Source organism: Sus scrofa, chromosome 14 (genome assembly GCF_054392235.1).
Source record: "Sus scrofa isolate SSC_HxYL_T2T_F1_AM1 chromosome 14, Sscrofa_HxYL_maternal_Yorkshire_Landrace_v2.0, whole genome shotgun sequence".
NCBI classification, from domain to species: Eukaryota; Metazoa; Chordata; class Mammalia; order Artiodactyla; family Suidae; genus Sus; species Sus scrofa.
The window spans coordinates 52,017,096-52,042,650 of NC_139396.1; the positions used below are offsets into that span (position 1 = coordinate 52,017,096).

Sequence of the window (25,555 nt, forward strand, 5' to 3'; positions counted from 1 at the left end):
TTCCCATGGTGCCCCCCGCCGCCCCCGCCGAGACGCCGCAGCGGCCAATCCTAGCAATTCTGCCTTTCTGAAGGCTTGACAAAATTAAGTACGAACTGTTTGGTAGAATTCTCTTGTCAAAAACAAACTAAATTTCCCGGTCTCATAGATGCGGCACCCATCTGTCCAACACCGCTTCACCCGGGGAACTACACGCTGTGTAGAAAATTACAGTTGGTTGGGATTAAATACTACACAGGTTACATTGGCTTGCGGTTTTTATCACAAAGGGTTTCTGCCAAACTAGTGTGGTTAAATCTATTAGGATGATTCCACCGCAGATTGACTCCACTAGAATCTCACAAAGTCAGCCCACCTGCGTAGCCATTCTGTGATTTCCGAAGGGAGACGTAGGAAACCATCCAAAAGCACTGATGCAAAATGCTGTGCTGCTAGCATCTTAGGATATGAATGATTCTCCCCTTCCCACCTCCGTACCCCAATGCTGGGTTGATTCATTTGCATACATCTCAAAAAGCAAAAAGGATTACTGGATGCGACAAGTTGTGTTTATTATAGTCTAGGGCTTAGAAAAATCGGTTTGAAAACACTTGGAATTAGAACAATTTAAACAGCAAACATTGGTCAACACAGCACATCTATGGCTACAAAGGGGGTATAGACATGGATGTTTGACTGGAGTACACAGCTGGGAGGAATACACTCAACAGGAAGGCTTTCCAGTTGGGCATGAGTACCCACAGCTAGTACAGCCCAGTACTGACTCCTGTCAGGGCAAGCTGGTATCTGTGTCCAACCCAAGCAAATCCAGTCACAGGGAACCCAGGCATGCCTCAGCAGAATAGGTCAGATGCCCCCTGAAAACAGAAAGTGATCTCCAAGAACTGTGGAAATAAACACTGTGATACAGTGCAGAGAGAAAGTAAGACAGGGTGTCACTAGGAATCACGGAAACTCATTTTGCCGCGTTAAAGAGAGAAAATAAAAGGAAGGAGGAATTAAGAGTTTTCAAGAATACAGGTCAGCATGCACTGCTGGTTCCCATCAGCAGTGTCAATGGACCTCAGCAGTCTACAAAACAGTGCTGAGTGTGGCCAAGGAGGTTCAAGTACAGAAAGTCAAATTAGAAGCAAACTTGCCTGGTCTTTTATTCCAGAAGTGGAAGGAGTTTGCTGCCCTCTGGTGGGTTACAGAAGAAGAAGCTAACACCGTCCTGGGCTACCAGGGGTGCATCCTGGTGTGTGTGTGCGTGTGCGTGTGCGTGTGCTTTTTAGGGCAGCACCTGTGACATATGAAGGTTCCTAGGCTAGGGGTCCAATTAGAGATACAACTGCTGGCCTACACCACGGCCACAGCAACATCAGATCTGAGCCACGTCTGTGACCTGCACCACAGCTCACAGCAATGCCGGATCCTTGACCAACTGAGCGAGGCCAGGGATCGAACCCGAAACCTCATAGATCCTAGTTGTATTCGTTTCTACTGCGCCACAATGGGAACTCCTCTCTATTCTTTTTTTAATTTTTTTTTTTTTTTTTTTTTTTTTTTTTTTTTTTTTTTTTTTTTTGGCCACAGCAATGACTCAAGCCACAGAAGTGACAACACCAGATGCTTAACCCACTAAGCCACATGGGAACTCCTAGCTTTCCCTATTATTAAAGGGAGCAGTTGTGACCCTGGAAGCCCAACTGCTGAGGATGCAATATCTGTATCCAGAGTAGCAATGGTACAATGCAAACTCAGACACAGTGCAGCCTGTCTGGAAATCCCATTCCCTAAAGGATGGTGTTTCTGAGATGTCGTTGGTCAAATCCTGACTTTAGCACAACTGTTGGTTTGTTCTGCCCAACTTGCTATGAAGATAACCTAACTTTCATCTGAGCTTTGACTTGAGAGGTCCAAAGACAATTCAGCTGAGGTGATAACATGGTCATATCAGTACTGTAAAATGGTGTTTATTTGAGAAAAAAAACCAAAATTTCTATAAGAATAAAATCATATCAGCACCTGCCAGGATAACTCCAGCCCACTTGCTCACAATCCAGAGGACTCTTATTTAGGGGCATGGCCTGATTTGCAAAAGATGCTAAATACAAATCAAGTTTTTAACAATGCCTTAATCCTGAGAGGTTTCATTGGGAGGCCACAGCATTTCCACCACCTAGTTCAGGCTTCCAGTCTCTTCCAGATCCTTAAGCTTCAGGGAAAGAAGAAGAGGAGGAAATGCCCACTAGACCAAGTCTGGGCAACGGAAGATGCTTTCCTGTTTCTGTTCCCCAGGGACAATCATCTTTGCAAAGGAATAATGTTGCAGCTGGAAGGAAAAAAGAAAAGGAACGTGGTAAGTTTCATTCTTTTAAAGTAAATGCCCAGTTAACAAAAGAACCAGACCGACCAGGGCTCCCTCCTCCTCCATACCTGCAATCTCATTCCCACCACAGCATTTCTCATGATTTCTACGGCCATCTGGAAATTGCCTTCATCTCCCAAAGACCCACCCCTACTCCACAGCCTTACATCTAACAAACATGCAGTGGACGCTGCAGTGTGAATGAAAGGATGCAGATACTTTACCCCAGCAATCCTTTTCCTGCCCAGCGTGTTGGGACGAGTCTAAGCTGGTGTTTCTCCCCTCTTCGGATCACTGTCACATTCAGGGGCTTCTGAAAGGGAAGCAAGCTCATTTTACGTTCCACCTCCTTAGTACTCAAAGATTCAGGCTACAATGCTGAGATATTGTTTTTTGCCCACGAGGTGGTAAGGATGCTCTTTTTTTTTTTTTTTTTTTTTTGGTCTTTTTGTCTTTTTAGGGCTGCACCCATGGCATATGGAGGTTCCTAGGCTTGAGGTCCAGTCAGAGCTATAGCTGCCAGCCTACGCCAGAGCCATAGCAACACTGGATCCAAGACATGTCTGTGACCTACACCACAGCTCACGGCAATGCCAGATCTTTAACCCATTGAGCAAGACCAGGGATGGAACTCGAGACTTCATGGATGCTAGTTGAGTTAGCCATGATGGGAGCTCCAAGGTGCTCATTTTAAGCATAAGTCCTACAACCTGTCAAGAAGGTGGGGGACGTGACACTCTCGGGCAGCCAGTGGGGCTAGAGATTAGTACCATCTTCCTGGAAAAACACATCCCCCCAACAACAACAACAAATCTTTAAAAGATGCATACAGGAGTTCCCGTCATGGCACAGTAGTTAACGAATCCGACTAGGAACCATGAGGTTGCGGGTTTAATCTCTGGCCTTGCTCAGTGGGTTAAGGATCCGGCGTTGCCATGAGCTATAGTGTAGGTCACAGACGCAGCTCAGATCCAGCGTGGCTGTGGCTGTGGCTATGGCTGGCAGCTACAGCTCTGATTCGACCCCTAGCCTGGGAACCTCCATATGCCACAGGAGCGGCCCAAGAATTGACAAAAAGACAAAAATAAATAAATAAATAATGCATACAAGATATATTATGCAAAAGTACAGGATGATATCTGAACAAAGTGTTCATCCCAGAACAGTTTATAAATTCAAAAACTAAAAACACCCAGAAAATCTCTCAGTAAATTCAATACAGTACAGTGAATAAGTAGTTTTAATTAAAACAAAATAAACCATGAACCCATTTGAATCTATATCCTAAAAGGACATATTGTTGTAAATAAAGTATACTTCAATTTTTAAAAATAATTTTAAAATAAATAAAAAGAACAAAAGCTCTAAAAATTCAATAAATAAATAGCCATATGTGTTGTCTGGTGCATACAACATTTTCTGGAAGATAAACTGTTAACAGTGGTTACTTCCAGAAAGAAGCACTAGCAGTTTGGAGTAAGAGAGGGACACATTTACTTTTATATCTTTCTATACTATAGAATTTTTTTTTACCATGTGTGCATTGCTTTAACAAAGAAATTAAAGTGGGTAAAATATATACCAAAAAAAATTTACAAATTAAAACAAGATTCACCAAACATAAAAGCCTTTATATATCAAAGAACTGTCAACAGAGTAAAAAATCGACCCGCAGAATGGGAGAAAATATTTGCAAATCATATAGCTGATAAGATATTAATATCCAGAATATACTAAGAACTATAGGAGTTCCCTGGTGGTTCAGTGAGTTAAGGATGTGGTGTTGTCACTGCTGTGGCTCAGGTCACTACTATGGCATGGGTTTGACCCCTGGCCTGGGAACTTCCGCATACCACAGGCATGGCCAAAAAAAAAAGAACTCCTACAACTCAACAACAACAACAACAACAACCTGATTAAAAAAATGAGCAAAGGGGAGTTCCTATCATGGCACATGGTTCCGACTAGGAACCATGAGGTTGTGGGTTCAATCCCAGGCCTCGCTCAGCGGGTTAAGGACCTGGCGTTGCTGTGAGCTATGGTGTAGGTTGCAGAGGCAGCTCAGATCTGGTGTTGCTGTGGCTCTGGCGTAGGCCGGCGGCTACAGCTCCGATTGGACCCCTAGCCTGGGAACCTCAATATGCCACAGGAGCGGCCCTGGAAAAGGCAAAAAGACAAAAAAAAAAAAAAAAAGCAAAAGGAGTTCTCATTGTGGTTCAATAGTAAGGAATCTGACTGGTGTCCATGAGGATAAGGGTTCAATCCCTGGCCTCGCTAGGTGGGTTGGGAACCTGGTGGTGCCATGAGTTGTTATGTGGGTCACAGACGATGCTCGGATTTGGTATTGCTGTGGCTGAGGTATAGGCTGGTGGCTACAGCTCTGATTCTGGGATCCTCCATATGCCATGGGTGCGGCCCTAAAAAGACAAAAAGACAAAAATAAATAAATAAATAAATAAATAAAACAGGAAAACCACATAAACCTGCAATTAAACATCTGGGCATATATTCAAAGAACGGAAACCTGGAACTTGAACAAGTATTTGTACACCCATGTTAACAGCAGCATCATGAGAAGCTTCCCAGCCAAGAGGTGGAAACAACCCAAATGGCCATCAATGGATTAATGGATAAACAAAATGTGGTGTATACACACAACAGATTATTATTCAGCCTTAAAAAGGAAATTCTGATGCATGTAACAACCTGAATGGACCATGAAGACACTATGCTAAGCGAAATTCATCAGTTATAAAAGAACAAATAGTGTTCTGATTCCACTTAGAGGAGGTAAACAAAGCAGCCACAGTCAGAGACAGAAAGCGGGTAAGTGATTGCCAGAGGCTGGGGGAGATGGGAATGGGCAGACTGTCAGTTTGGGAAGATGAAGAAGTTCTGGAGATGGATGGTGGAGATGGTTGAAGAACAGTGTACACAGAACTGTACACTTAAAAATGGTTAAAATGGTAAATTTTGTGTTATGTTTATTTTACAACAATTTTTAAAAATTAAGGCAGATCTATCGATGTAAGCTCTGAATCTGAAAAAAATAAAGCATGTCGAAAATCCAAAAAGATGCCATTTTTCACCTAGACTGCCATAGAATCAAAGACTGACAATAACACAGATGGGGAGGGGTCAAGAAACAGGCACTCACACACAGCACGGCCAAGCCTGTAAACTAAGGTGAGCCTTTGGGAGGACACCATGACAACAGCTGGCAAATCTGTAACCCAGTAATCCCACTTCTAGAAATTCCTCATGTAAGACAAGAATATTCGCTACACCACTGTTTGTGATGGCCAAATACTAGAAACAGCCTAAGTGTCAGCTATGCTTAAGTGAACAATGGCAAGACAAGCCATGGAATATGGTGACGGTACATATGGACATCAATGTGGAAATCCCTTCAAAGGGGAAAGCATCCAGAACAGTAGGCAGAGTAGGTCCTGTGACTTCTTTTTCAAAAAGCTATCACTCTAGGAGTTCCCATTGTGGCTCAGTGGAAACGAACTCAACTAGTATCCATGAGGATGCTGGTTCAGTCTCTGGCCTCGCTCAGTGGGTTAAGGATCTGCATTGCTCAGGTCCCACGTTGCAGTGGCTGTGGCATAGGCCAGCAGCTGCAGCTCTGATTTGACTCCTGAGAACTTCCATATGCTGCACCCTTGGCCCTAAAAAGCAAAAAAAAATAAAAATTTAAAAATTAAAAAAGAAAAGCTATCACTCTAGACATACACACCCACACCCAAAAAATATGTGAGATCTACATAGATGTTCCAGAAAGGACGGCCCTGGGCGAGCCAGAAACCCAGAGAGCATCCGTGACACCCACCATGATATTCAAGCCTATCGATTTCACAGCCTAAATGTCTCTCTGAATTGCCCACATCCTTCCATCTCCAGCACATTTCTCATGGCCCCCAGCATCTCTTTACCAGGCTGCTAAAGTTCTGTCAGTCCTCCAATCAGGTCTCTACCTAACATCGGGAGAAATCTTTTCACGACAGTGAGCTGCTCACATCTATCATTCTCCAGCGTGGAGGTGTGCAAGGCTCTCTATTGCTGCTCAGGCAAAAAGAACAAAATCTTTGCCTGGGCCCTGCTGACCTCTCAGGGCGCCCTCCTCCCCTCCTCCCCTCTGCCCACTCTCTGCTACTCTGGGCCCCAGCCAGCCTTCCCCAGTCCTCCCACTGCAGGGCCCTGACCTCAGTGCAAGTTTCCTCTCCTGGTTGGTCTGCCTGCCTTGATAAACTTCTATACGTTTACAGGCCACGTCTTCAGGAACATGCACCCTCAACCCCAAACGACATCAAAATCCCAATATTTGCTCTCATAGCCCCCTTAAACTTTTCCTTCATAGCACTGAGAGGAGTGTACAACTATGTACCTGTGATTCTTTTTTTTTTTTTTTTTTTTTTTGGCCACACTCTTGGCATGCAGAAGTTTCTGGGCCAAGGATCAAACCCTTGCCATATCAGTGACCCTTGCCACAGCAGTGACAATGCCGATCCTTAACACAATAAACTGCCAGGGAACCCCTGTGATTTGATTAATGCTCATCTCCCACCAAAATGCTCCCACAGACCCTATTACCTGTTTTGTCCCCTGCTGTAGCACCTGAACCTTGCCCAGGACTCAAATTGAGTAGGGAAGATACTAGGGGACAGAGAGATCCAGGACTTTATTCTTACTTTAAATGTTTTCACACTGTGTGATTTTTTTTTTCACAATAAAAACGCATTTTGTTTGTTTGCTTTTTAGGGCCGCACCTGCGGCATATGGAGGTTGCTAGGCTAGGGGTCAAATTGGAGCTACAGCTGCCGGCCTACATCACAGCCACAGTAAAGCGGGATCCAAGCCACCTCTGTGACCTACACCAGAGTTCACAGCAATGCCAGATCCTCAACCTACTGAGCGAGGTCAGGGATCAAACCCTCAACCTCATGGTTCCTAGTCAGATTCATTTCCACTGCACCATGACGGGAACTCCAAAAACATTATTTTTATCACTGAAATGTAATTCATATACAATAAAACATACGACTTTAAAGTATATGATTCAGTGGGTTTTAGTATAATTCAGAGATCTGCCCAACCCTCACCACTAATCTCAGAGAATTTCCATCACCCAAAATGCAATCTTGTACCCATCAGTAATCCCTCCCATTCCCTCTTCCCCCAGCCCCTGGCAACCACCAATCTGCTTTCTGTCTTTGGATTTCACTATTCTAGACATTTTATGTAAATGAACTTCTAAAATCTGTGGCCCTTTGTGTCTGGCTTCTTTCACTTAGTACAAATCCTTTCAAGGTTTGTTAACATTATAGTGTATCCGTACACCATTCCTTTTTATGGCTGAATAAAATATGCTTTATTTGGGTTCCTGCTGTAACACAGTGGGTTAAGAATTCAACTGTAGCAGCTAGGGTCACTCGGAGGTGCAGGTTCAGTCCCTGGCCTGAGACTTTCATATGCAGCAGGGGCAGCCATTTTTTAAAAATGCATTATTTTCATACAAAAAAAAATTTTTTTTTTTTTTTTTTTTGTCTTTTAGGGCCGTACCCACAGCATATGGAGGTTCCCAGGCTAGGGGTCTAATCGGAGCTGTAGCCTCCGGCCTACGCCACAGCCACAGCAACTCCAGATCTGAGCCATGTCTGTGACCTACACTACAGCTCATGGCAACGTCAGATCCTTAACCTTAAGCAAGGCCAGGGATCGAACCCTCGTCCTCGTGGATGCTAGTCAGGTTCATTAACCACTGAGCCATGAAGGGAGCTCCATTTATACCAAAATTTTTTTAATTTAAGACTTCTTTTAGGAGTTCCCCTTGTGGCTCAGCAGAAATGAATCTAACATCCATGAGGACCCAGGTTCGACCCCCAGCCTCACTCTTTGGGTTAAGGATCTGGCATTGCCATGAGCTGTGGTTGAGGCTGCAGATACAGCTCGCATCCTGTGTTGCTGTGGCTGTGGTGAAAGCTGGCAGCTACAGCTCCAAATCAACCCCTAGCCTGGGAACCTCCATATGCTGAGGATACTGCCCTACAAAAAGACAAAAGAAAAAAGAAAAAAAAAAGACTTTCTTCTTTTAAAATACATGAATTTCATCCAGAAACTCACCTTTAGAAAGTTATCTAAAGACAAAGAGATTTGTCTACAAGAGTGTTAATTTCTAGGTTACCATAAAATTGGAAACTACCAAAATGTCTAAGAAATTTTTTAAAACTTTTTTTTTTTTTTTTAATTCACAAAGCAGACTATGGAAATCCAAATCCCTGATTCTCAAGCTGGGCTCTGGTTCCAGGAAGACCCAGGGCTGGGCCCTGAGGGAGTGAGGTCCCTCTTCCCCCAACCTCCTCTAGCCCAGCTCAACAGCTCAACTTTAATTGCTTGATATAATGGAATTCCCCAGGAAATTTCATTTGAAGAAAAGGTTCTGTTGCTAAAAAAAATGCTCAATAACTACTTTTGTAAAGATGACTTACAGAGTATTTTTTTTCCTTTTTACAGCCAAACCTGTGGCACATGGAAGTTCCCAGGTCAGGAGTTGAAGCAGAGCTGCAGTTTCAGCCTATGCCACAACCACGGCAACACCAGATTCAAGCCACATCTGTGGTCTACGCTGCAGCTTGCGGCAACACTGGATCCTCCTCAACCCAGTGAGTGAGGCCAGGGATCAAACCCAAATCCTCAGAGTCAACCCTGGGTTCTTAACCCGCTGAGCCACAATGGGAACTCCACATATACACTATTGTTAACTACAACCACCATCCTGTACATTATAGTATATAATAATATTCTACTGCATATTTGAAAGTCACTAAGAGAGTAAATCTTAAAAGTGCTCATCACAAGAAAAAAAATTTGTAACTATGGATGGTGACAGATGTGACCTAGATTTATTGCGGCAATCATTTCACAATCTATGCAAATATTGAACAATTATGTTGTATAGCTGAAACTAATATAATGTTATATGTCAATTATATCTCAATTTTTTTTTTTTTTTTGTCTTTTTGCTATTTCTTGGGCCGCTCCTGCAGCATGTGGAGGTTCCCAGGCTAGGGGTCGAATCGGAGCTGTAGCCACCGGCCTACGCCAGAGCCACAGCAACGAGGGATCCGAGCCGCGTCTGCAACCTACACCACAGCTCACGGCAACGCCGGATCCTCAACCCACTGAGCAAGGGCAGGGATTGAACCCGCAACCTCATGGTTCCTAGTCGGATTCGTTAACCACTGCACCACGACGGGAATTCCTATCTCAATTTTTTAAAAAATGGATTTATAGGTGTATAAAGAGCCTAAGAATCTATTTAACTAGAAAAGACAGCTTAAAAACCAATAGCTATAATGAGTAATCAACAACTAGAAACAACCTAAATGCCGCTCACTGGTAAATGGATGACCAATGTGGGGTTCATTACATAGTGGAGCACTACTCAGCAGTGAAAAGGGATAGAATAGAGATGCACATGACAACATGGAATAACCTCAGATATATGATGCTGGGTGAAAGAATTCAGACTTAAAGGGCTTTACACTGTGCTCTTCCACTTACATGATATTCTGGAAAAGGCAAAGCTATAGAAATGGAACAAAGACCAGCGGTTTCCTAGGCCTGAGGTGCAGGGAGTGGTTAACTACAGAAGAATGAGGCTATGTGGGATTGTAGAACTGCTCTGTATCTTTGGTGACATTTACACAACTACATACAGCTGTCAAAATTCACAGTACTGGAATTCATGCTGTGGTGCAACGGGATTGGCAGCATCTCTGGAGCGCTAGGACTCAGGCTGGATCCCCGGCCTGGCACACTGGGTGGAGGATCCAGCACTATTGCAGCTGCAGCTAGGTCACAACTGTGGCTGGGATGTGATGCCTGCCCTGGGAATTCCATACACCTTGGGGCAGCCAAAAAAGAAAAAACAAACAAAAAATTCAAAGTACTGTACACTGCAAAGGGTGAATTTTGCCATTGGTGAGCTATATCTTAATAAAAAGCAACCCATAGCTCTGTGTGCTGATGTTTGAACAGACTGCCCCTGGAAGGACATGTGGTTGGAAAGTAGCTGCTTTTGGAGGAGAAGAAGTAGACTTGAAGAAGGAGATTTTTCATTATATGTTCTTTGGTTCTGTTTTTAACCATGTATATATATTGCCTCTTACAGGAAAAAAGTAAAGAAATATTTACAAAACAAGCCAGTAACAATGAGCCTAGACAACTACAAAGTTTAAAAGTATGTGCAGCAAGGGACTGAGGGCTGAAAAGTAGAGACTTTGGGAAAACACACCAGATTGAACCTACATCTGCACCACCTCTAGAAACCTCACTAAAATGATGATTGGACAGTAAAGAGGTAACAAAGGTATAATGCCACAAGGATAAATACATTCTTTGATAGTCCTTCCTTCAAGAGTTAAAGCCTAATTTCCCTCTGGAGTTCCCGTTGTGGCTCAGGGGTTAACGAACCCAACTAGCATCCATGAGGACTGGGGTTCGATCCCTGGCCTTGCTCAGTGGGTTAAGAATCCAGCGTTGCCGTGAGCTGTGGTGTAGGTCGCAGACGCGGCTCAGATCCCGAGTTGCTGTGGCTCTGGAGTAGGCCAGTGGCTATAGTTCCGATTAGACCCCTAGCCTGGGAACCTCCATATGCCATGGGGGCAGCCCTAGGAAAGAAAAAAAAAAAAAAAAAACGAAAAAAAAAAGCCTAATTCCCCTCCCTCTGAGCATGGGCTGGACTTAGTGAGTCACTTCTAATGAACAGAGAGTGGAAGAAGTGATAGTGTGCATCTTCAGGGACCCAGTCAGAGAAGACGCTGCCGCCTCCTCTCTGCTCTCACTTCTCTCCACTCTGGGGGACAGCTGCCATGTTGTGAGGACACTCAAGCAGCACTGTGGAGAGGCCCCTGTGATGAGGAACTAAAGCCGCCTAACAACACCATGTGAGTGAGGCAGTTCGAAGCTGATTTTCTTTTTGTTTTTTTTTGTTTTTTTTTTGTCTTTTTGCTATTCCCTTGGGCCACTTCCTCGGCATATGGAGGTTCCCAGGCTAGGGGTCTAATCGGAGCTGTAGCCGCCGGCCTACGCCAGAGCCACAGCAACGCAGGATCCGAGCCGCGTCTGCAACCTACACCACAGCTCACGGCAACGCCGGATCGTTAACCCACTGAGCAAGGGCAGGGATTGAACCCGCAACCTCATGGTTCCTAGTCGGATTCGTTAACCACTGCGCCACGACGGGAACTCCCGAAGCTGATTTTCTAACCTCAGTCAAGTCCTCAGATGCTGCAGTCTCTGCTAACATCTTGACCACAACCTCATGAGAGACCCTGGGCCAAAACCACCCAGCCACACAACTCCTAGATGCCTGACCTCAGCAACTGGAAGCAATAATAAGTGTTTGGTGTTTTAAGCTGCTAAAGTTTTGGGGTGAGTTTTCACTCACCAATAGACAAATAATACACCCTTTATGGCAAGGAGTTAAAGAGAAAAAGAGCAGGAACTAACAGATTTATTCCAGGGAACCCCAGAAAGGCTCCAAACAAATAGACCAAGGCAAACAATAAAAAATCCAACATATAAGAATTTTATAACAGCAGTGGCAATATAAATCAGTGTGTAAAGTACTAAATGGCACTGGGACAGCTACTACCCATTTAGGGAAAAAAAATAATAAAGTTTGGTGCCCTATCTTAGTCACAAAAATTAATTTTAGATGAGCTAAGAACTAAAGAGAAATGAAAACTTAAGTCCACATAAAAACTTATACAGAACATTCACGAAGTACTACTCTATAATAATAGTCAAAAGGTGAAAACAACCCCAATACTCATCAACGGATGAGTAGATAGAGAAAACATGGCATATCCATACAATGGAATTTTTTCTTTTTTTTTTTGGCTTTTTAGGGCCACACCCGTGGCACATGGAGGTTCCCAGGCTAGCAGTGGAATAGAAGCTGTAGCTGCCAGCCTACACCACAGCCACAGCAATGCTGGATCCAAGCGGCAACTGCAACCTATACCACAGCTCATGGCAACGCTGGATCCTTAACCCAATGAGCAAGGCCAGGGATCAAACCCCAGTCCTCATGGATGCTAGTTGGGTTTGTTAACCCCTGAGCCATGACAGGAACTCCCATACAATGGAATATTATTTAGTCATAAAAAGGAATGAAGCACTGACACATGCTACAACATGGTTGAACCTTGAAAATACTATGTTAAGGGAAAATAGTCATAAAATAGTCATATTGTATGATCCCATTTACACAAAATGTACAAAGTAAACAAGTCCATAGAGACAGAAAGCAGCTTAGTGGTTGCCGCAGTTGGCGTATACAGGGAGAACGGGGAGTGACTGCTAATGAATACAAGGCTTCTCTTTGAGGTGATGAAAATGTTCTAAAATTGATTGTGATAATGGATACACAACTCTATGAAAATACTAAAACTACTGAATTAGGCATTTTAAATAGGTGAACTGTAAGGTATGTGAATTATACCATAACTAATTGTTCTAAAAAAATAATAAAAGAGGAGTTCCCATTATGGCTCAGTGGTAACCAACCCAACCGGTATCCATGAGGATGCAGGTTCGATCCCTGGCCCTGCTCAGTGGGTTAAAGATCCAGTGTTACCATGGACTGTGGTGTAGGTCGAAGACTCAGCTCATATCCCGAGTTGCTCTGGCTGTGGTATAAGCCAGTAGCTATAGCTCCGATTTGACCCCTAGCCTGAGAACCATATGCTGCAGGTATGGGCCTAAAAAGCAATAATAATAATAATAATAACAATAATAATAATAAAAGATACATTCCAGATGGAGTAAAGAAAAGCTAAAGACAAAACAATAAAAGTACCAGAAGAGGGAGTTCCTATCGTGGCACAGCAAAAATGAGTCAGACTAGGAACTATGAGGCTGCGGGTTCAATCACTGCCCTTGCTCAGTGGGTTAAGGATCTGGCTTTGCTGTGAGCTGTGGTGTAGGCTGCAGACATGGCTTGGATCTGGTATTGCTGTGGCTCTGGCATAGGCCAGCAGCAACAGCTCCAATTAGACCCCAGCCTGGAAACCTCTACATGCCGCGGGTGCAGCCCTAAAAAGACAAAAAAAAAAAAAAAAAGTACTGGAAGAGGAGTTCCCTGGTGGCCTATCGGGTTAAGGATCCAGCATTGTCACTGCTGTGGTTCAGGTCACTGCTGTGGCGTGGTTTCATGGCCTAGGAACTTTGACACACCATGAGTGTGGCAAAAAAAAAATTTCTTTTAAGTACTAGAAGAATTTTTTTAAGCAGCCACAAAATGCCAAAGTTATAACACAAAAAGTGATGAATTTGACAAAAATCAAAAATTTAAACTTCTACACCAGTGCAAACTTGATGAAGGTGTCAGCCTGTGCAGAAATGAGGGCCTGACCTCTAGCAGGGGTGCAAACACCAGCCAAATATGTCTTGGCCGGAGGCCTGCCTTCTGATAAGTTACACATGGATGAGCAGTGTGGCCAAGCAGGGCCTGAGTGGGCACAAGACAAACCAGGAACTGTTGGCTGAACTGAAGATTTCATTTGGGAACCAAAAAGTTTAGTAATTTCTCTGGACTTTGAGCCCCAAGTTTCTTCTGCAAAGTATGGATCTTTGCCAAAAAAAAAAAAGTTCTGTTGGGGTTACATTACTGAGAAACAAGCTGAGATGATTAGGTGGAAATTTTTTTTTTTTTAATTATTTTTACTGTCACACCTACAGCACATGGAAGTTCCCAGGCTAGGGGCTGAATCAGAGCTGCAGCTGCCGGCCTACGCAACAGCCACAGCAACGCAGGATCCGAGCCACATCTGTGACCTACACCACAACTCATGGCAATGCTGGATCCTTAACCCACTGAACAAGGCCAGCAATTGAACACACATCCTCAAAGACACTGTTGGGTTCTTAACCCACTGAATCACGAAGGGAACTTCAGAAATGTTTGGGGGGTTTTTTGTTTGTTTTTCACTTTTTAGGGCCACACCCGTGGCATATGGAGGTTCCCAGGCTAGGGGTCTAATTGGAGCTACAGCTGCCTGACTTCATCACAGCCATAGCAACACCAGATTCAAGCCACATCTGCAACCTACACCACAGGCCACAGCAATGCCAGACCCTTAACCCACTGAGCAAGGCCAGGAATTGAACCTGTGTCCTCATGGATACTAGTTGGGTTCATTACCACTGAAACATGACAGGAACTCCAGCACCGTATTTCCTTATTTAAATTCTCATGTATGGTTTTGGCAGTGAAGAACCCTATAATGTCAATAAATTCAACAAAATGGATATCTAAGTGAATTTTTAAAAAACACTCAAGTAATCAAAGTTACCATAAATAAAGTTAAAAGTAAAGGAGCTAATCAGAAGAAACATACGTAACATGTAAACAGGCAAAGGTTTAATATCTAGACTATAAAAAGGGTACCTATATATCAATTTTTAAAAAGGACAAATAACCCAATAGGAAAAAAAATGGGAAAAAAGATTAATAGAAAATTAATAGAAATGAAAATATGAGTATTAATGAACAGAAGAAAAAACATACTCAACCTTACTGGTTATCAGGAAAATACAGATTAAAATAAGATACCATTTTAGCAAAGTTATTAAGAGATCAATAATACAGATGATGTGATATAGATATACAGTTCACCATTGAACAACATGGGTTTGAACTGCTTTGGTTCACTTTATACATGAATTTTCTTCTCAATAAATACAGGACTGCATGATCCACAGCTGGTTGAACCCTCGGATGCAGAACTGCGAATACCAAGGGCTAAAACCATGGGACTTGAGCACTCGCAGATTTTGGTTTGTGTGCTGGTCCTTGAACCAAGCCCCTGCGGATAACAAGGGATGACTGGACTCACATACTGCAAATTCGTATGACTTTTTCTCTTTTTTTTTTTTTCTTTTTTTTGTCTTTTTGCCATTTTCTTGGGCTGCTCCCGCGGCATATGGAGGTTCCCAGGCTAGGGGTCAAATTGGAGCTGTAGCCACAGGCCTACACCAGAGCCACAACCAGAGCCACAGCAATGCAGGATCTGAGCCGTGTCTGCAGCCTACACCACAGCTCACAGCAACACGGATCCTTAACCCCCTGAGCAAGGCCAGGGATCAAACCTGTAACCTGATGGTTCCAAGTCGGATTCATTAACCACTGAGCCACAATGGGAACTCCCTGACTTTTTCAAATTACCTTATTAAAGCCTTAATTGTGCATTCACTTAGAGCCTGTAATTCTACTTGCCTGTATGCACAGTTGTGAACAAGTATACACAACTGGGAGTTCCTGTCGTGGTGCAGTGGTTGACAAATCCGACTAGGAACCATGAGATTGCGGGTTCGATCCCTGGCCTTGCTCAGTGGGTTAAGGATCCGGCATTGCCATGAGCTGTGGTATAGGTCGCAGATGCGGCTCTGATCCCGTGTTGCTGTGGCTCTGGTGGAGGCCAGTGGCTACAGCTCTGATTCGACCCCTAGCCTGGGAACCTCTATATGCCGCGGGAGCAGCCCAAGAAAATGGCAAAAAGACAAAAAAAAAAAGTATACACAACTGTTCACACCGGCATGAAATTGGAAATGACCAAGTCTACTAATCAGGCAGCAGATGGACAAACTGCCATCCATTCATACCACAGAGGACTATGCAGCAGTACAAAGAGCAAAGTATGTGCCCAAATGAAAAGATCTCCAAGAAATCTTGTTAATGAAAGCGAGAATGGAGAGCAGAACAGGGGGACCTTAGAGCAGCTAGAAAGGCCTCACTGAGAAGGTGGCATTTCTCTAAGAGGAGTGGGGGAAGGAAGGAAGATGAGGGGATAAGGGAAGAAGATGAAGGAACTAAGGGAGTGGACAAGCATTCTAGGTGAGGGAATAGCAAAGGCAAAGGCTCTGAGCGGGGACTGGGCCTGAGTAACAGCACTTTTGAGGGCAGCAGTCAAAGGCCCTGGAGATTCCAGGGTTACTGGCCAGATGCCAAAGTAACCTCCAACTCACCCCCTCACTGTGCTGGACCACGCTGCCAATATTCTGCAGTGACTGGAAGTTTTGGGTATTTACAGAGCCAAACTCCACAATCTCGTCATCCACTTGCAGACCCTAAAAAGAGAAACAGAAAACCAGACTAGAAGTTAAATGTGCTTCTGGTGTTCGTTTACCCTCTCATACACTCCCAATTGAATGTCAAGGTCAAGAGCATGTTCTCTGTTTCGGAGAATGGCAGGGATGAAGCAAAGAGGTTGGGATTTAGATAGCCTGGGCAGGAAGGGGCGGTGGATATGGGACCACCCCCTCCAGAAGTTCCTCCAGGGACAGAGCAAGGAAAAGGCCGCCAGGTCCACCTAGTGCCTAATAAAAGCTGGTGGTTGAGGAGGCCCTGAGGCAAAAAGCTCTCTGGGGTCCTGACCCAGGTCCTGGGGCAAGAAGAGGCAGGCCAGTCTGGCCTATTTTGTAAGGGAGTCAGAACTTTGATGCATTTTCCCTCAAAGCCCCAAGCAAGCAGCCACAGGCACGATGCTGACCCAGGACCGTAGGACCCTTTCGTTCTAAGAACACAGATCAGAATCCATTCATCCCTTTGACAAATATCTGTCATGGGCCGAGGACAGCCCTGTGCTAGTTGCAATGCATACAGCAGGGAACACAACAAAGCTTATGTGTAACAGTCCTATGATCACTAAAGACCACCAGGTGATGACCCAGTTTCACCTAGAAGCTACGTGTCCTGGCACAGGGTACTTCAGGTCTTTAAGGCTTTTCCTCATGGGTGGAAGGGGGTAGGTTAGTACTACCCCAGATGGTGGCTGTGGGATTAAATATTAAATGCAGCTCCACATGAAAACTTGTACATGATGTTCACAGAGTGTTATTAGTTGACAGTCAAAAACTGGATGCTGGTGAACAGACAACAAAATGAGGCCTATCCACCCAGCACATCATACTCAGCGGCAGAAAGGAAAGAAGGAGAGAAACACTCTCCAACACTGATGACCTTGAAAACATGACACTAAGAGGAAGAAGCCGGACACAAAGGACCACGTATTGTATAATTCCATTTCCATATACATGAAATGTCCCTAACAGGCAAATTCAGAGACAGAAAGCAGATGTGGGCTTGAGGCATAACGATTAATTGGTACACGGCTTCCTTTTAGGATAATGAAAATATCCTAAAATTTATTGTGAATACACTAAAAGCTACTGAGTCATATATGTACTTTTTTTTTTTTTTTTTAAAGGGCCGCACCTATGGTATATGGAAGTTCCCAGGCTAGGGGAAGAACTGGAGCGACAGCCACCGGCTTACACCACAGCCACAGCAACGCCAGATCCAAGCTGTGTCTGTAACCTACACCACAGCTGACAGCAACACTGGATCCTTAACCCACTGACTAAGGCTAGGGATCGAACCTGTGACCTGATGGATACTAGTTGAGTTCATTACTGCTGAGCCACATAAGGAACTCCCACATATGTACTTTTTGGGGTTTTTTTCCAATTTTTGGCCACCCCTTGCATACAGAGCTCCCAGGCCAGGGATCAGATCCAAGCCACAGCTGCAGCAACACTGGTTCCTCAACCCACTGTGCCAGAATGGGGATCAAACCTGTGTCCCGGTATTCCCAAGACTCCACCGATCCCATTGTGCCACAGCAGGAATGTCTATATGTGTACTTTAAATGGGTGAAAATTATGGTATGTGAATAATACCCCAATAAAGCTATTAAAACTTTTAAAAACACACAGCAGATGAGGTATATAACTCACTTGGCAGGACATGTGGTGCAAAGCAAGGGCTCCTAAGTGGCAGCTCTTGTTATCACTCTCATATCCATTATTCAATGCTTAGCTAAAACCAGAAGATCCTCTTTCCTTCTCTTGGGACATTTATCACCTTCTACCCTGTGTCCCGGGGTCTCCCCAACTGGTTGGAGCAGCAGAGGTGACTCTGGATGGGCTGCCAGGGGTCACCCTCAGTGTCTGCCGCACAGGAAGTGAAGCTGCAGCATGGAGAGAGGGTGGGTCCCTCTGCCCAAAGTCCCCCACCAAACCCCAAGGCGCCCTCTTGGTGTGGACTTGGGTGGCGGAGCCTGGCTTACCGCGATGCTGGCGGGGGAGCCGGGGCTGATGCTGTTCACTTTGGCGAAGGCCTGAGGGAGGCTGAGGCCCTGGCTCTGGCCCAGGCCAAGGCTCAGGGCCTCCCTGTGGGCCTCAGCCAGGTCCCGGGCCTGCTTCTCCTTGTCTCGGGCATGCAGCTGGTGCAGGGCCTCCTCCACCTGCTTCATCACTGCCTTGTGATCGTTCTGCAAGCCTGGGCGGAGAGCACCATATCAGGGGCCAAGGAAGACAGCTGAGGACATGCAACCCCCACCCCTATTCATTCTCTGAATATTTAATGAGTGTTTATTAGATGCCAGATATTGTGCTAGAGGCTGAAGACGCCTCTGAGAACAAGACAGAGGGGTTGCCCTCATGAAGCTTACAGTCTGGCAAGGAAGGCAGCTGCAGGACAAATCATTAAAGTGACATATGATGACTGTGATGAGGACCAACACAGCCGGGGGACCTGACCGTGCTGGTCCAGGAAATCAGGGAAGGCTTCCCAGAGGCAGCGCTGTTTCAGCCTAGACCTGAAAGGTGAGCAGGAGGAAGGAGCAGTCCAGCTGAACCACTGGCCACAAACTCACAGGCACACAAGGGCAAGCTCAAGAACCAGACAAACAAGTGAGGCAGGCTGGGGGTAGGAAGTTCATTTTTCTCCTGACACCGCTAGAAGAAAACATGATGCCATGTCTATGAACACATGTCTGGTGAGGTTCAGTCCAGGAGAGGCAACAGAAAGAAAAGCTGGAAATTATGAGTTTGGGGATAAAATCCTCTGAGTTTTTTCAGTACTGATGGCTCACTCAAAATGTGGTGAACTACTGTGCCAGTACAGTAAGTCAACTCTGCAGTCCAGTCCAGCAGAATGGCTGGGATTTTAACTTTTTTTTTTTTTTTTTTGGCCACCAACCTGACCTGGCTCCTCCACTCCTGTTGCTTCGGTGAGGCCCTTGGACATCAGAGGCCTCCTGCACTGAACCCACAGGAGCAGACACAAGAGACTAGATTTGAATAAGTGGAGACATAAACCTGGGAAGGAAGACTTAAAATGGTGTCAGTGTATAATACACGGTCACTCTCGAACTAGTAAGGATCCTCCAGGCAGTAAGTTCCACGAGGACCCCTGAGCCTTCAGCAAGGCCGGCAACAGTAAGTCTCCAGCTATAGCTGCTGGGTAAGAGAATGAATGATTTTATTTACCATAAACTGCAATTCTAATCGGAATCTAAAAAACATGTTTTCCTTGGACAAAATGTTTCCAAAGTGCATTTAAAAACACAAACTTGCAGTGGCATGGACTGGGAGTGTGGGGTTAGGAGATGCAAACTATTACATTTAGAACGGATAAACAAGATCCTACTGTACAGCACAGGTAACTATAACCAATCTCCTGGGATATAACATGATAGAAAAAATATTAAAAAAAGAAAGTAGGAGTTCCTGTCGTGGCGCAGTGGAAACAAATCCAACTTGGAACCTTGAGGTTGCAGGTTCGATCAGTGGGTTAAGGATCTGGCATTGCCGTGAGCTGTGGTATAGGTCACAGACACAGCTCGGATCTAGCGTTGCAGTGGCTGTGGTGCAGGCCGGCAGCAACAGCTCTGATTAAACCCCTAGCCTGGGATCGGCCCCAGAAAAGGCAAAAAAAAAAGAGAGAGAGAGAGAGAGAATAGACAATCTGAATTCTCGTTGAGGCTCATCAGAAATGAATCTGACTAGGATCCATGAGGATGCAGGTTCGATCCCTGGCCTCGCTCAGTGGGTTAAGGATCCAGCGTTGCCGTGAGCTGTGGTGTCAATCACAGACTCGGCTTGGACCCCGAGTTGCTACGGCTGTGGCAGAGGCCCACAGCTGTAGCTCCAATTTGAACCCTAGCCTGGGAACTTCCATATGCTGTGGGTGCTGCCCTAAAAAGAAAAAAAAAAAAAAATCAATCTAAAAAAACCCAAACTTGCAATGATAACAAATGCAGCATACTAATATAAGATGTTAATAATAGGGGAAACTGGGTATAGAATATATGGGGCCTCTCTGGGTTATTCTTCCTAGGTTATTTAGATTTATAGAAAAATCTAAAACTCTTCTTTAAAAATTAAGTCTATTTGGAGTTCCCATCGGGCTCAGAGGTAACAAACCCAACTTGTATCCATGAGGACGCAGGTTCGATCCCTGGCCTCACTCAGTGGGTTAAGGATTCAACATTGCCATCAGCTATGGTGTAGGTCATAGACGAGGCTCAGATCTGGCATTGCAGTGGCTGTATCGTAGGCTGGCAGCTCCAGCTCTGACTCAACCCCTAGCCTGTGAACTTCCATATGTCGCACCTGCAACCTTAAAAAGACCCAAAAAAAAGTGTATTTCTGTAAAGAAAATGGGGGGAGGGAGTGGGATGGATTGGGTATTTGGGGTTAATAGATGCAAACTATTGCCTTTGGAATGGATAAGCAATTGGATCCTGCTGTATAGCACTGGGAACTATATCTAGTCACTTATGATGGAGCATGATAATGTGAGAAAAAAGAATGTATACATATATGTGTAACTGGGTCACCTTGCTGTACAATAGAAAATTAACAGAACACTGTAAAACAGCTATAATGGAAGAAATACAAATCATTATAAAAGAAAAAAAAAAGAAAAAAGAAAATTTAAAAAAATGAAAAGAAAAAAAACTTGCAAGAATAGTTTTTCAAAAAAAAAAGACCTATAAGAAGGGCTCAGCCAGACTCTTACATATGTTAAAGTCATTAAGATGGAGTGATATCAGCACCCCAGAAAGACGGATGCAAAAAGCCCAGAAAGACATGTAAACACATCTAAAGATTTAACATGTAATGCTGATAGCATTTCAAATTAATAGAGAAAGAATAGACTAATAAATGGAGCTGGAACACCAGGCCAACCCTGTGGGGAAAAAAATATGTCACTGCCCGCCTTTCACACCGAGGGCTACAGCTTCTCAAATTTCCCCCAAACCCACCTAACTGGGAAGCAAATGGGCTGCTTCCCTGAGGAGCCTAAGGGTTTAGCCTAAAGCCCTAAATTTCCCTCCAGTCTTAATTGTCCTAATTATTCCCTACTCTGTATCTTCCTATTTGTTTTAGTAATAAAGTGGCATGCTTCTTCTCCCAAAATCTTCAAGGAAAAGTGATGCTCAAAGAAGTTCTGTGATCATACTTAGAGGAACTTTTGGCATCTGAGGCTGTGTCCCACCCCAGGGTTACCTATACCCTCATTGAGAAGCCTGGTCTTATACCAAAGCACCCTGCAGATGAAGTCAAGATTCAAATACATAAAACAGGAGTTCCTCCTGTAGTGCAGTAGGATCGGCAGGATGAAGGTTCAATCTCTGGCCCAGCACAGTGGGTTACGGATCTGGCATTGCTGCAGCTGCAGCATAGGTTGTAACTTCAGGTCAGATCTGATTCCTGGCCCAGGACATCCATATGCCATGGAGCAGCCAAAAGAGGTTAAAAAAAAAGAAAAAAGAAAAAAAAAAAAAAAAGAAAAAAAAAAGGGTAAAACAGAAGTCATTAAGGGGGAAATGTGGATGATAAATTCTATTCTACATCCCTTTGTGGGCTGGTTGCTCACCTACAGCAGCGTGAAAAATGGCCCCAAAGATGTTCACATCCTAATCCCCAGAACCTGTGAATCTACTACTTCACATGGCAAAGGGGACTTTGTGGATTGATTAGGTTAAAGGCCATAAAGTGGAAAGTCTATCCTGGATTATCCAGGTTGTGGGGGTGTGCAACCACAACGGTCTTTATAAATCAAAGAGGGAGGAAAACAGACATGATGACAGAATCAAAAGTTGGAGAAACCTGACTTCTGGCTGTGAAGATGGGACAGGCTGCAAGCCAAGGCATGTGGGCAGTTCCCAGAAGCCGGAAAAGATAAGGAAATAGGTTCTTCTCCAGAGCTTCCAGAAGGGACCCAGCCCAGCTGACACCTTGACCTTAAGCCACTGAGACCCACTTGGACGTCTTACCTCCAAAACTGTAAAATAATAAATCTGGGACGTTTTAAGACACTAAGCCAGCAGAAACAGAAAACTAATATACCACCCAACCTCTACTCTTGCTGTTTGTTCCTTGAATATCAATACAGACAGAGAGACAGACATATACACATACAGAAATAGGGGATTTTATTTAGGACAGCAACATGCACCATGGGGCACATTCTCCAACGTTTCTTCCAGGCAGAGGAGCCTATGAGAGGAAAGCAGAAACTATGGCAGGGGTGGGGGTGGGATTTGCAGGACAGATCCTTAACGGAGGGGTGCCAGCTGGCCTAGGAGCTTTTGTCCTTCCTGCCTGGCACAGGGACATGGTGACCCCACCTCAAGATAGATGACACTTCCTAAGGATGGCAGAGCCTGGGTTTCTGATGACCGGCCCGGGACTCCGTCCTCCAGATGTCTTTACCGAGGAACTGAACTCCTTTCCGTTTGAGTGGCCGTGCTGAGGGCACTGTCATTAACGACTAAACCTGTTTCCTAACTCTAACTGATCTGATTAGGACTGTAAGCGATATTTGACTTGGGTTTCTATTGTTATTGTGATAAAGTTTCCACGGTAAAGTTCCTAAAAACAAAATGAAAAATGAAACCATGGAGTTCCCGTCGTGGCGCAGTGGTTAACGAATCCGACTAGGAACCATGAGGCTGCGGGTTCGGTTCCTGCCCTTGCTCAGTGGGTTAACGATCCGGCGTTGCCGTGAGCTGTGGTGTAGGTTGCAGACGCGGCTCGGATCCCGCGTTGCTGTGGCTCTGGCGTAGGCCGGTGGCTACAGCTCCGATTCGACCCCTAGCCTGGGAACCTCCATATGCCGCGGGAGCTGCCCAAGAAATAGCAACAACAACAATAACAAAAAAGACAAAAAGACAAAAAGACAAAAAAAAAAAAAATGAAACCATGGAGTTCCTGTCATGGCACATTGGAAACGAATCCGACTAGGAACCATGAGGTTGAGGGTTCGATCCCTGGCCTCACTCAGTGGGTTAAGGATCCAGCATTGCTGTGGTGTAGGTCGAAGACACAGCTCAGATCTGGTGTTGCTTCGGCTGGTGTAGGCCGGCAACAACAGCTCTGATGAGACCCCTAGCCTGGGAACCTCCATATGCTGTGGGTGCAACCCTAGAAAAGACAAAAAAAAAAAAAAAAAGAAAGAAAAAGAAAAATGAAACCATGGACACAGAGCCCTGGAGTCTAACCCATTCCCTTAGTCCGCAGGCTCTCAATGGGGACAGATGAGGTAATCCCATCAAGGCCAAAGTGAGGGGAGAGGATAATGTGGAGCACTGGTGCTTTCTCTGTGTGCCCTAAGCATCTCCGGCTACAAGGTGGGAGAAGGTCCCCAGCGAGGGCCACTCACAGACGATGTTGTGCCTTGCTGTTCGGACTTGGTACAGGTCCACATCTGACCGGGGGTAGCCCTCGCAGTCCACTAGCGGCTCGTTCATCCCCACGCCTTTTTGCTGGAGAAGAGAAACAAGGTCAGAAAGATTCACAAGTGTGCAGTCCTCCAGCCCTCTTTCCCCAGACACTCTTCCTCTGAACTCCTAATAAAGGTGACAGTAATGACACTGCCAGGTACTACTCAATGTGCGCCAACGAGGTATGTTTCCACACCCTCTCCCATCTGCCCTCTGAAGTGGGCACTATTTTTTAACTGACTTCTAATAACACAAGCAAAGCATGAAGCCACTCTCCTTTTCTGAAGTTAATGCAGTGCAGATAAAACTAAGGATTTCTTTGAGCACCATCCCCAAGGCCAGCCTCTCCTCCACTCCTCCAAATCCTCCTTCCTATGGGCAGCTGACACCTGGCTGGTGGCCTTGGAACCTGGGGGGAAGGGGGTGATAACCCCAAAGAACACCGAGCTGAGGCAGGACTTTGGATCTTCTGAAAATAAAGAGAGATCTAAAGGGGACTTCAAACAGGCTTTTCATCCCTGGCAGGCTACACTGATATCGCCAGATATCACCAGCTGCCATCTGGGGAGAGGAACTGGGTGGCTGGGGGACAAGGGAGGGAGAGAGACTTTCCATTTTATATCCTTTTGTAGACACTGAATCTTTTTTTTCCCCTTTTCTTTTTTTTAATGGTTGCACCTGAAGCATATGAATTGGTGCTGCCACGAGCTGTGGTACAGCTCGGATCTGGCATTGCTGTGGCTGTGGTGTAGGCTGGCAGCTGCAGCTCTAATTCAACCCTTAGCCTGGGAACCTCCATATGCCACAGGGGAGGCCCTAAAAAGGCAAAAAAATAAAAATAAAGTGCCCTTTTAGTTATCTTCAACCCTTCAATAATCAAGGAGAAAGTCCCCATTTTGTGCTTTATATCACCTCCAGATGACATGTTAACTCAGGGCCTTTCCTTTTCTTTTCTTTTTTTTTTTTTTTGGCCATGGCCACAGCATGCAGAAGTTCCCTGGCCAGGGACTGAACGTGAGCCACAGCTGTGACAATGCTAGACCCTTAACCTGCTGAGTCAGCAGGGAACTCCTATTTGTTTTATTGTTGTTGTTTTATTCTTTTTTGGTTACCCCACAGAACGAGGAATTCCTGAGCCAGGGATCAGATCTGAGCAGCAGTTGAGATCTATGCCTCAGCTGTAGCAAGGCCAGATCCTTTAACCCATTTTGTCTGGACAGGGATCAAACTTAAGTCCCAGCACTCAGTCACACTGCCAATCTGATTGTGCCACAGCGGGAACTCCCTCCATTTTTGTTTCGTTTTGTTCTGTTTTTTGGGTTTTTTTGTTTTGTTTTGTTTTTTTGCTCTTTAGGGATGCACTGGAGGCATATGGAAGCTCCCAGGCTAGGGGTTGAATCAGAGGTACAACTGCCAGCCTACACCACAGCCACAGCAACAAAGGATCCAAGCCACATCTTCGACCTACACCACAGCTCAGGGCAATACCAGATCCCCTACCCACTGAGCGAGGTCAGGGATAGAACCCGCATCCTCATGGATACTAGTCAGATTCGTTTCCACTGCACCACAACACCACAACAGGAACTCCCCCTTTGTTCTGTTTTTAACGGCTTTA

The 25,555-nt window shown here is 45.0% G+C and overlaps 1 protein-coding gene across 3 annotated transcripts in view; it reads right to left on the reverse strand.

Annotated features, from left to right (window-relative positions):
- Positions 1–526: 526 nt before the first annotated feature.
- Positions 527–25,555, reverse strand: part of PSMD9 (proteasome 26S subunit, non-ATPase 9) — a 28,531-nt gene continuing 3,502 nt past the window's right edge. The window contains exons 2-6 of one of the 3 annotated variants that reach the window (XM_003132874.6): positions 23,877–23,979; positions 18,490–18,701; positions 16,388–16,489; positions 2,575–2,663; positions 527–2,314 (exon numbers count right to left, since the gene is read on the reverse strand). In XM_003132874.6, the coding sequence (XP_003132922.2) occupies positions 2,287–2,314; positions 2,575–2,663; positions 16,388–16,489; positions 18,490–18,701; positions 23,877–23,979 (534 nt within the window). In that variant the 3' untranslated portion in view covers positions 527–2,286. Of the gene's footprint in view, positions 2,315–2,574; positions 2,664–16,387; positions 16,490–18,489; positions 20,022–20,281; positions 21,167–23,876; positions 23,980–25,555 lie in introns of those variants that run through there. The other 2 variants (XM_084996331.1, XM_084996330.1) reach the window with 2 other exon arrangements.